Source organism: Barbus barbus, assembly GCF_936440315.1.
Source record: "Barbus barbus genome assembly, chromosome: 37".
Classification (NCBI taxonomy): Eukaryota; Metazoa; Chordata; class Actinopteri; order Cypriniformes; family Cyprinidae; genus Barbus; species Barbus barbus.
Window position 1 is genome coordinate 4,988,780 of NC_136715.1, and position 12,314 is coordinate 5,001,093.

The 12,314-nt window shown below is 40.3% G+C and overlaps 1 protein-coding gene across 1 annotated transcript in view; it reads right to left on the reverse strand.

Moving 5' to 3' along the window:
• camta1b (calmodulin binding transcription activator 1b) overlaps window positions 1–10,731 on the reverse strand; it is a gene marked incomplete at its 3' end in the record, with an annotated part of 324,758 nt that extends 314,027 nt beyond the window's left edge. Inside the window, exons 1-2 of the mRNA XM_079395968.1 lie at window positions 10,691–10,731; window positions 7,159–7,260 (exon numbers count right to left, since the gene is read on the reverse strand). Coding sequence (XP_079252094.1) covers window positions 7,159–7,260; window positions 10,691–10,715 — 127 coding nt within the window. The 5' untranslated portion in view covers window positions 10,716–10,731. The remainder of the gene's footprint in view (window positions 1–7,158; window positions 7,261–10,690) is intronic.
• Between the last annotated feature and the right edge of the window lie 1,583 nt (window positions 10,732–12,314).

Consider the following 12,314-nt stretch of genomic DNA (forward strand, 5'->3'; position numbering starts at 1 on the left):
GTTCACCCAAGGCAAGCACAAAGAAGGTCCGTCCTCCTGTACGTTCCCTCTGAGGATTACCGCAGATCTGCCTTCTTTAATGACTCTGTAAGCATCTATCGCGTGCACGTACATGGGCTGGTTTCGAAACAGATGGAGCTTCGCCACTGCAAAGTGTAAAAAGACAAGAATGGACAAAAACTTTCCACACCTCATCAGCCCAATGTCACATTTTAATGAAAGCCTTCTCTTTTTCCATTAAATTGTCAGCTCTGACAGGCATTTTCTGTTTGCATTTGTTTATTCGTAGACTGTATTTTCCACGGAACGCCATTTCACCTGCCGTAAGCGGTTTTGTCTCAGATCGTGGCGGGGTGTGCGTTTCCAACGCTCCTTTAGAAACTCTTCAAATTAAGAATGGGGCAATGACAAATGCTCTGAGAGCGGCAAATCTGCTTCAGAAGGCAAATTTGGAGCCTGTCTGAATAAGGAGAGGGTGACATTTACAGATTTGATTTTCTCTCTACCTCATCATACGGCAGACACGAGCCTGCGTAAGGGTCGCTGTAGTGTCGGCCATGACTTTTTGATCCCATTTTGGAGAATGTGGGCTTTGGAGGAAACGTATTAAACTATCCTGATATAAGCACAGATTCAAGAAAAACTCTTTGCTCGAACCGACTCAAATGGAGGTCAAGTACATCTAGGGCTGTTTCTGTGCAACAGATAAGGACGACAGCGAAGACAACAAACACCTAAAGGAGTAAATGTTATGGAGATCAATTACGTCACTCGTTTCTCCTGTGTTAACGGATCAATTTTGGCCCATCTGTCATATTTCAGAGATGATTCACCAAGGACCGCAATCTGTCTCGTGAGAAATGTTCCAGAAAATCAAATCTCATAGCCGTTCACATCTCAAATGAAACTTTAGATTATAATTTTTTTTAAAAAGCTAATTGCAAACCAGCGCACTATAGATTTTATTCATCAACTGATTCTTTTTTTTACCTTGATCAAAGATGTTATACATATAATAAAACAAGGGGAAAAAACAAAATGTAATCCTCCAGTGAGATGTGTGGTGTCAGTTAATTATAAAACTTTGTATAATAAAGACTGAAAAATGCTGGAAAAAGCAACATTTACAGCTCCCAGTACAGATATTAAGAGGTGTCTATAGGGAAATTTGCGCCTTTTTCCTCTATTTTTTTTTTCAAACAAAATTAATGTGACAGAAATTAGGGCTCATTGCACAGTAGTTCCAAGCAGACAGGGAGAAGGATGGAACTGCATGTTAATTCATCAGCAGCGCTGGTAAACTTTTCTTCAAGTGGTCTTCCCTCAACTGCTTTATTAGCCACATGAGTTGAAGGCAGGCTGGGAAAGAGGGAGGTCTTTTAACTTTCAAGTGAAAGTAGGAAAGGCTTTGATATAAAAGACGGCATAAGAAAGGAGAACGTAGCGGGTTGACATGGTCTTTGACTAAGCTGGCATTCCAACCTCCATACTACAAGCCTCCTGCGCGCCTCTCTCCAGGGACTTGTGTGCTGCATGAAAATCAGTGGTATAGTTATCTATATGCTAATTTCCATGGGACGAAAGGTGAATATTCAGACAATGGAGAGTCACACCCACAGCGTCTGGTCAAACACAACACAAACATCAAGACTGTAATGCAAAAAACAGACACGTACACAGATCGCAAAGAGATCATATGAATCTAATTTAATTATAAAGTTCACGTTGTGATGATGAATTAAGCTAAGGGAGGCCTGACAGATTACCACCAATGTTTGATAAGCAACTGCACAAGAGGAAATTACACAAAGTAGGCCTGGGCGATTTTCTTTTTTTTTTTTTTGCATTTGCTCTCAATGAAAAAAAAAAAAAGACATGATAGAACAGCTATTGTCACAAAGTACTTAAAGTATTTTTCCTGCAAAATTAACAATTAAAAAAAATAAATAATAATATATATATATATATATATATATATATATATATATATATATATATATATATATATAAAATTTACATGAAAATGCTACAAAAGACATGATCTGTGGTTATTAACAGTTCAAGAAATAACAATAATTTAGACATAGTGACCATCTTCCTACAAAATTGTGGTTAATGCAACAACAAACTGAGTTCTTTGAAGAACAAAGAAACACATTACAGATTACATAGATCTTTTTTTACATATCAAATTTTGCTGCCAATCACTGCATTTTCAGATTCAGTCCTATATTTAAATGAGGTTGTCAATCCAGAAAGTGTCTTTGTAGCATCTAGCTAGAAACAGGAGAAATACAACTTGTATTCAAATTGTGAATGGGTTGCAAAGCGAGTAAAGAGTGCTTCCTTTAAAATCACTGAAGCTGTCAATCACTTCAGTGCGAGTTCACTGACTGAGACATGAATTTGTCAATACTTTGTAATGAAACCATTATTATATTGTGTTTAAGTAAAAATCCAGCGTTTTGAGCAATACTGAGTGGATTTTGCTCACGTTCATCAGACATGTCTGTGATTGGCTACAATGTTCAACACTGCAAAAACATTTTGTAAATAGAAACATATGAAGCTCCTTACAAAGCAGTCATACATATATGGAAGTGTTTGAAAGCATTAGTCTATCCCCATACAAAAAGGGGAGTAATATTGGCTTACTAAACTTTTTAACATTATCAAAATATTCCCTAATTTCACAACGTCAGCGGCATTAATCCCAATAATATTCAATGTATCGCCCATCCCGAACCCAAGAGCATCCCTTTCTGACCCTTTAGGCTACCTCAACCTCAGACCGACTCTAGTTTATAAATCCACCATCAGATTAAATGTCACATTCTCCTGTGCGTATGAGAGGCGAGATCTTTTTCTGTATGCAATAAAATTTCTATTGAATTAGCAATGACTTGAAGGGTTGGATGATGTCAGTCAAATTGATTTAGCGTCTACTGAAGCGCCTCAAGGTCACAGAGCTCGGAGCCAGACCTCGTCCAGAGAGAGTCTGCCGTGTGAATGCTTTAAAGCAGCAGGTGAGTAGAGATTATTCAGCCAATCTGAAGAAGAGTTGAGAAGGAGGGCTGCTGTGACCTCCAGCACCAGTCCTCCTCCCCGAACCCTTTTGAGGCAAAAAAAAAAAAAAAAGTGAATCTTGGTGCTAATCTGGGGTTTAACAGCTCATCTTTAAAAGGCCTGACGGTGAAGAGCTGTTTTACTGTATCTGTCATGGCAGCTTGAGCAAGCATCACTTCGGAGAAAAGAGCAAAGCTTGTTTTAGGACGGGATAAAGAGGGCTGACAAAAACAAATCTCGAATCGATGGTGTCCTCTTGCTTTTGTGCCACAATGATAGGATACCTGTTCTTTACTCACTATTCCTTTTTTTCCTCCGTGATTTGTGTTTCATTTGCACCAAGGATGATGTTGAATTCTGATCAACTCTGGACCACATTGTATGCTTTATTACAACTACTCACACTCATATAAAGCATTTTGACAGGATGATTGTGTGATCATGATCCTCATCATTAAAACTATAGTGACAGAGTGGACATAAAGAAGGGAGGATGAGGATAAGAAGAACAAAAGGGAGGATGATAAATCCCCCCCCCCCCCCCCCCCAGGGAAACGGCCTTACAATGATTCACATTTCCTCTTAACAGAGAATAATGTGATGTCCTAAAGCCATTAAAGGAAGCTTGCGTCCGGCCAGAGCCATGACATCATTTGGCACGCTATTTTACCACCTTTTCTGATTCAAATGGGATCCGGGTCCAACTGGTCAGTTTCAATTTCACTCGTCCCGGCCGCTCCAAGATCAATACCAATCAAAGCAGTGATTGCTCTATTGTTCTGCTTAATACTACATCTCCTTCACTGGCTCTGGGCCTTCATCACCATCAGCGGCCACATCTGCGCCATTCAATAGATCATTCGCCAGATAGCTATCTGGCATTTGGCTAATGAAGATTGTTTATAGAGAGGAGATTATAAAAATGCAAAGCTTCTCTGTGCTTTTTTTAACACATTAAAAAAAAACAAAATTAATGTCATATCTCTGTATGGGAGCTGTGTTTTGATGGAGCTTGGAAAGTTACATCATCTCGCACTTTTTTTTGTATTCATTTATTTCTCAGATAAAAGTCCAAGGGATGTATTCAGTGAAATTCTGAAGGAATAATGTTTTTTTTTTTTCTTCACAATAAAATGTCTGAGATCATACCCAAATAATATGACAAATTCAATATTTCACTGATATATCTTAAAAACAATGCAAGAACAAGGAAGAAAATTCTTCTAAATTAATGTTTTTAAGAATGTTTTGTGAATCTGGCCACTAAATCAATCTTTATAGAACAAACTGATATTGATTCAATGTTTATTTGCCCAATCTGTGTATTATTGACCTCTATATACTAGTCATGGACTGTGCAAGATAGACATAGGTTTCAATAGCACATCTTTGATTTAAAAAAATGACAATGTAAATATTCAGTAGAGAATATGCAAATATATATATAATACACTCCAATAGACTGATATTCTGAGGCATAATATAAATGAAGTGATGATAAAACATATGCTCCTGACATGAATTATAAAACACAAGCAGGTCCTATAAACACAAATAGGCAAACACCAGCTTGAATCATTGTCTTACACCTGAACACATAAAACCAACATGCAAATCCATGCAACACTGACTACCAAAGACATTCAGAGACATAAACAAGACAGAGGATATGAGAATGCTCAAATACACATGGACTCAATCATGCAAATGAGTGTATGAATACAAATGGATAAAGAGTTGAGCTATGCGTACAAAATGCACTTTAGAGTTCTGGCAAACAATTCGGTCCTGTTTTCCGCCCTACCCAAGTGCTCTCTCTCTCTCCCTCCCCATCATGACAGTTTAAAAAAAATGTATATTATCGTCACTATGCTCTTCAGTAGCTCCTTGTTTGAATTACTGAATGTCTGAGTCTTTAGACGACTCATAATAACCTCATCTTTGTGTTAATAACAACATGGTACGCGAAAGCCATTTACACAGTGTGAGTGTATCCAAAAATGCATTGAAAGTGAGAGATAGGATTGGTAAACAACCTCCTTTCAATCTAGGTGCGATTTTGTCACAGGTTTCCAAAAACAAGAAGGTCAGCTCCATTTAAACCAGCTGGATCTGAAAACAAGCTATGCTGCACTGGCTCAGTCGTGACTTACTCCCGGAGACGAGTAAACCGAATGTGCGCTGGCACGCACAGATGAGGCATGATTGTTATGAAGAGTGACATAAGCCTCCGCCAAGTGAAGCGTCACCGGACGCCCGTCACGCTAGCGCTTGGCACAATTACCGCCAACTGTTTTGATAGCGAGAGATGTTACGCAAGCAAAGAGTTCAAACGCCTCCAAGACAGGAGGCCGATTCTGCGATAACCTCACTTTCGTGTCTGGGCGTCCCAGGAGACCAGCGCCTCTCTCTGCTCTCTTCTTTGGTAGAGCAGTTCAGTCAACGGTTTGCATCACTGCAACACGAATAAAACCTCTCATTATTTGCAGGATCTCAATTAAATTTTATCTAAGCCAATTTAAAAGATCTGTACGGCAGCAACTTCTCTCTTAATTGCTAGGGTGTTTTTTGAAAATAAAGCCTTGGCTGATAAAACACTGAAGATATGGGATATTACGTTTGTGACAAGAGAGCAAATTAATGCACTGCCATCCTTCCACTGAAGTAAGTCAAGAGATGATTCTCCCTTGGTCTCCCGAGGCTAGCTGCTTCTTGTCCCAGAAAATATGCAATGGCATGACAAAAAAAATCTGCAAATTCATATGTTAGCACAACACTCATGAACTCGTGAACACACAGGCCTAAAACGAAAAGAAAAAAAAAAACAGCACTTCTAAACATATTCTAAAGAGACTGGATGATGCGCAGTGTGGCTGCCTTCATAAGTGGGTGTAGTTCATCTGGGGATTTCCACTGGTGGAGTAAAAAAGGCTACGCTGGACACTAGGGAAGACGAGAGGGGGGAAGGAGAGGAACAGCAGACCAGGATTCCTCCCAATTAGCTCACTTCGACATTCTGGTTCTGTCCCAGTTGGCTCCCAAAGCTTTTCTTGGCTCAACAAAGCAAGAGAGTCAGGCTGAAATGGGGTCCATGAAGAGGTCCGTCTGAACTGGATCTCCTTTTATCCTCACATTCTGACATGTCCAGGGATTCAAGGCTCACAGGCAACATCTCCTCCTGCGTAATAAGAACCAATGGCCCATTTTATTTGAAAATCAACACGTAGCCTAATCAATGGATTACCAAAGAGTGATTTAAGCCTGAAACTTGTAGCCGTTAAGCCACCGATTGCCAACATGGCCAGAGACGGCGGAGACGTCTATCCCTCCAGCTGCTAATTACACCGTTAGCCCGCAACAACTGGGCAGCAGAACCCCTGCCATTTAGTGTCCATGTCGGAGTGTCTTCCTTAAGTGAGTGTCTCTTCGAAACAGCCTCGATCACTTAGTGAAATCACTGAGAACGGCTGGCGAGAGAGCGAAGCACAACAAGAACTCTCCAATGGGGAATCAGGATGCGAACACACCCTCATCCACACCCACGCAAGCCAACGCCTGGGCTCTGCTCAAAGAGCGCCGGGCGTTGATTAGCCATGACAACGAGCTGCTGCTTCCAAAAATATGCCATTCGTTCCGGAGCAGCATGGCCATCCATGAATAAACATCATCTGTAATGGAGCTGAATGAAAATGAGATGCTGGCCTTTTTTAAACTGATCTACCAAGAAGGGCCTCTGCCTCCCGACTCCCTATGCTAAAAGTAACCTGCTAGCTGAACGTTGGCTTATTACAAATTGCTTTGATAGAATTTGCTAAGCTCTTGAACCTGGTAAACACGCCAGGAAAACAACCATTATTGTGCTCAGAGCAAGTTTTTAGATCATATGCTCTAGAGACTCTGAAGTCTTGTAATAATTTGATCTTTCTCTGGTTTGGGCTCTGGTAATACTATAAAAAGACTCTTGATGAACTATACCAGCTGCGAGAATGAGGTTATACAGTATGTAAACGAATGGGCAGAGAAGATGAACAGCATTTCATAACATTGTCATGTTTTGAGGGATGCAGTGGAAAAGGAAGCCAGCTCTCTTACTGTTGTTGTCGGTGTCATCGCTGACACTCTTAGGAGGAACGTGGCCGGTGTAACCGACGGCGGTTCTGTACATTCGATCCGGATTACGTATTTTCTTCAGTCCTACAGGGGACACAGTGGGGGAGGGAACAGTGAGGGGAGAAGCTCTGTGGGTACAACAATACAAAGCCCTCTACTTTCTATTCATGCAGAGGTCATTAATTGCTTTTATTCTCACCTTCTGAATGACCCCTGCACATTATGACTGTGATGCTGCGATAAAGTTTTGCCCTGCCCCAAATGACTGCTTCATGCACTACAGGTCAAAAGGTCATTTCGGGTTTATTTTGTGTTCAAGAAAAAAAAAAAAAAAGCTGCCATCACTCTTGCATCTGTGAGTCTAAAGAAGTTTTTGTATTGCATACAACATGCGCAAGTAGGTGTGCAATCAACTAGGCTGGCGAGGAGCTAAATCTATACGCTGAATCATACCACACGATGAGGTTCTACTAATTTCTGTGGCTTACTGGATTCTTAAAAAAAATAAGTGCTTTTGAGCATGGATGCACAAAATTAGCTTGAAACTAAGAACAAAACTGCTGCTCATTAAATGGACAGTTCATCCAAAAGTAAAAATGGTCAGCATTTACCCTGCCTCATGTCATTCCAAACTGTTTCTCATACTCTGAGATATTTTGAAGAATGTGGGTAACCACATAGCTCTCTTTACCATTGATCTTCATTGTAAGAAAAAAAAACAAACGAGACATTGCTCAAAATATCTTTTTTAATGCTCTACAGATCAAGTTTAGAATGCCATGAGGGTGGGTAAATTATTTTTATTTTTCCATGAACTTTCCCCTTAAGTAAACAGCAAAGTCTGACGCTGTACACAACACATACAGCGAGACATAAAAAGCATGCAAATTACTGGAGAGCTAAACCATCCAGCACTTTCATTTCTCCGTTGCCACCTAAACATTGATAAACATAGCTGTTCATTTTCATATTGACTCTTTAACAGTGATGGCCAAGGATTTAGTACTGGAAGCACTGGTAAACAGGACACATTGCGCCCTCTCCTTCCAGTTGGCTAATCAATCCATACAATTGATCATTTAGAAAGGATATATTGAGTCAAAAGAAACTTCTTCAGAGTGGGAGATACGGCAACAGAAAACACCGCTTACAATGTTCATTTCATCAGGAAAAACTTCAGAGAGGCTAGATTAATTTTACACGACCCAATTTGTCTGTAGAAGCAGCCAGTAGTATCAGTTGTATTTTTTTAATGCGTCGCCAAACAGATCAAAAACATCCAGAAGCCTAATTTTAAGCAAAACCACACAGTGAAATTTCACTTTTCTCATAAATTGAGATTTGATGAGCAACCAAATATATACAGTTAGTTAAGCTTACACAGCACAATACAGGTGTGTGACAGAGAGAGAAAAAAATACAAAAGAACCATGGAGAAAGAGACTCTCATGCACTTTCTAGCCAAAGAAATATTCCAGAACATGACTTTGAAAATATCTAAAAGCTGATGGGATCCTTGTATGTAAGCTGCCACCATCGTGTTGGCAAAGAACCACTGGAGGATACGCTTCCTGTGTGGAAGAGAATAAAAGTGATCCAGGAAGCTGGCAAGAGCAAGAACTGTCAGATACAAATGCGTGACACAGTTTTAGGCCGTACAGGTCAAAAGAGGCAATGTTTTCTCCTGTTCTGTGGGAGCTCAAATGGGTAAAAATAGCCTAGAATCCTTCTGTCCCCAAACTTACGTTCCAATATGACACATTTTTCTAAGTAGAGCAAGAGCAAAGCGTTACCTGACTGGACTTGCGTAGTTAAATATACACGATGAAACATAGAAAGGTAATACCTTTTTCTGGCCAGGTCATCTCTCAGCAATAGCAAAAACGAAGATATCCACCAACAAGTAGCAAACACAAGCGTGCTAAAGCCTATAGATCCGAAGTAGTGTGTAATTAATACTTTCTAGAAGACAATTCTATACGTTCACTAGAGAAACAGCACACATGCACACTACCGTCCCACACAGGCGCTCTGTGAGCTCACCCAAATCACACAGGGCAACTTCATTCGAATTCTACTTTGATGGAATTCTTTAATAGGCAAGCTTAGTTATCACTCGGTGTGTGTGTGTGTGTTTTGGGGGGTTTGAAGGGGGGTATTGATTTGCACAGCTCAATAGCACCACCCTGTGGCTGTTATGGATCAAAACTTCCTTGAGTGCCTTGATTTAGAAGAAATAGTTGAATAAATAATTCAATGTTGACAAACTGATGGTTGTTTTTTTTTTAAGCTATTCCATATATAATTTTACAACATTACTCAACAATCAGCATTTTCTCCCCTGGATGCTTTAGAATCAAAATGTCTGATTTATCTGGCCCCTAGAAAACAGTACGTTTTCCGAAAGGCATTAAAGTAAACAGAATACGAGGAATTCTGTGAATCATAAATGCGATCTGAATTATTTACGTCTTCCGTCAAACTCGTTATATTGATTTTTTTTTTTTTTAAATAAGCATATTCTAGTCTGAAAGAATTGCATTAGGACTTCAGGGAAACGTTAAAAGCATCCTCAAAGAATTGCGTGCATGACGCACTCCGTTGATGCAAAGAAAGTGAACTTTAGATCACGACCATATAGATTGAGAAATTAAATCATATCGCATTCAGATTAAATTCTAGCGAATAGTAAAAGCATAAACTTGGTTTTAGTTGCCGAGCATGGCTTTAGCAAAGAGGAGAGACGTACCTTTCATGTTGATGCCTCATTAAAATTCCGCTTCAATTTCCCAACGTCCTTTCCAATCCAGTTTAAATGCGTTATAATCTAAGAAAATAACTGCTGACAGCTTCAAAACAGCAGCAGCCAAAGAGTCACAGTTCTGGGGAAATATTCCACACGAGACTGAAGCATATCGAGCAGCTGTCGGTGGGTTCAGCCACTATAAGGGGGTTCTGGTGGGGGTGGAAAGAAATCAATCACGTTTTAGAGCATCACCATAAATCTGCATTTATCGCTTTCGGAGTTAAAAGCGTCGCCCTGTTCAATGCGAAAGAAAAATGAAGTAGTTGACCGCGTTTGACGGAGCTCGCTTGTTTGTCCGCGCAGGGGAACGTGTGGAGGAATCCCACTCCAAACCAAACGCGTTCATTTCGTCTGATGCGCTCATGTGCGCGTCTCACTTATAAGAAAAACATGTTTCTCTTCATCTAACGAAGGCTGTGGCTGGGCTTGACTTGGATGCGTGTGACTTTGAAAAACCTCTGTGTGCTTTGAGATGAAAGGAGTCGCGTAATGAACGTACCCCGTGATTACCTAACTCCGTTCCCGTCTCAGAGATGGCTAATCCCATCAGTGCTTCAGTTTTTTTGCCATTTCGTGACAAACACAAGCTAATCGAAAATGTCACTGACTTTCTCCGCCGCGCATCCCTATCCTGACCTTCACCATCTGGAGCTAAACGCCGACAAAGCTGCGAAATGAAAAATAATAATCTTGTTATTTCTCTCTTACCTTCCGGCTTGTTTTCGGCAGCCATTTCCCCTCCGCGCGCCACATCCTCCTCCTCCTCCTCCTCCTCCTCGCGACCAGGGGGGGTACCACGCGCGTTCACGGCGAGCGGCGCGTGCGTCGAAACGCGTTGGCTATTGGACGTAAAATGCCATAAATGACAATGGTGTTTTCAGTGATGCTTCGTGAATTTGCGAAATCCATTTCCCCCTTTTATCCATCTCTTCCACGCCATTGGTGAATCGGTTTTATTTAGGAGACACCTTTACAACGCAGCGACCAATAAGGTTTTGGGATGGGATTTAGTGGAAGCCTGTAATATGCATACATGAAAAGCAGAATCTGTGGATTATGTGCAAGTCTATGCGATGCATGTTTATGAATCCATGCTTCGCAGACACCCGTTTTGCCCACCGAGACCGTAACAAACTATTTTATAGCACTGCTGATCGAGATACGCGTCCAGCAGACTAAATACTAATAACATGCCCCACTGTGTCATATAATTAGATGTTAACAGCCATGTTAGAGTCGTTAATCTGCCACTCGTGCTGAAGATGATTGTGAAACCAGAATGGCATGGGTTTACGCGTGATGATGGTTTTACACTGAAAGGTTATTGTGTTGCAAGGCAGCAGTGATGCAACAGAATTAAAGAAAGATCTGGAGGCTCCTGTCTCGGTCATGAGTTCTTGAGCGCTGTCCACTCGTGGGTGCTGAAGGAGGTGCTGAAAGAACAGCTCCACAAACAAACTGAGCGTTATATGTGTCGGTCTGCCGCTTTCCCGCATCAAGCCAAATCACGAGTGTTTACGCACAACAACACAGCATGTAGTGATCACTGCGAATGTTATTTGAACACCAGAATCATAAAAATAAGAAAAATACGGGGGACAAAAAATACATACTATTAGAATGCATGCAGCAGGCCCATAGATTAAAAAAGTCACATGCTACACACATTTGAAATGACGTCAAAATGTGGTTAACAACGGTGACCTAAAGTATAAATTCCCTTTAAACTTCTAAAATTGATTAAAAATATTAATGGAAATAAATAGTATGTGAAAGAACATATAGGCTAAATAAATGTGTAGAATTAATCATAACGCAACCATTTTGTTTAAAGATAAATAAGGCTGTTTGAATAATATTTAAATGTCCAAATTCATTATTTAAAACAAATAATAATATTAAAGATATATCCATAAAACATTAATCCAAAGTGATTGTTTTACTTATTTAAATACAATTTTATCATCCCGGAATCTGTTTAAAAGCGGGTACATTTAAATTTGAAATAAATGTAAATTTCATAACTCTCCCTCTCTCCAGAACACACGGTGGCAGGAGAAAATATGAATCCTGAGCAGAATTGGCAGATTTACTATGGCGAAGATTTATCTCATTAATATTCATTTAGTCGTGCTGACGTCAGCTCGCCTTGTTCTCGAAGCGTTAGCTGGCGTAAATTACTTAATATTCACGAGCCAAGCCTCCGCTAAAGCAGGATTCGCCAAATCACAAACGCCTACCTTACGACGTCAGTGTTTTAACAAATCAGATTGGCGTACTGGCCGAACGTCACATTGCGTAATTAATATTCATGAGAAAGGCCTTCGCCGTA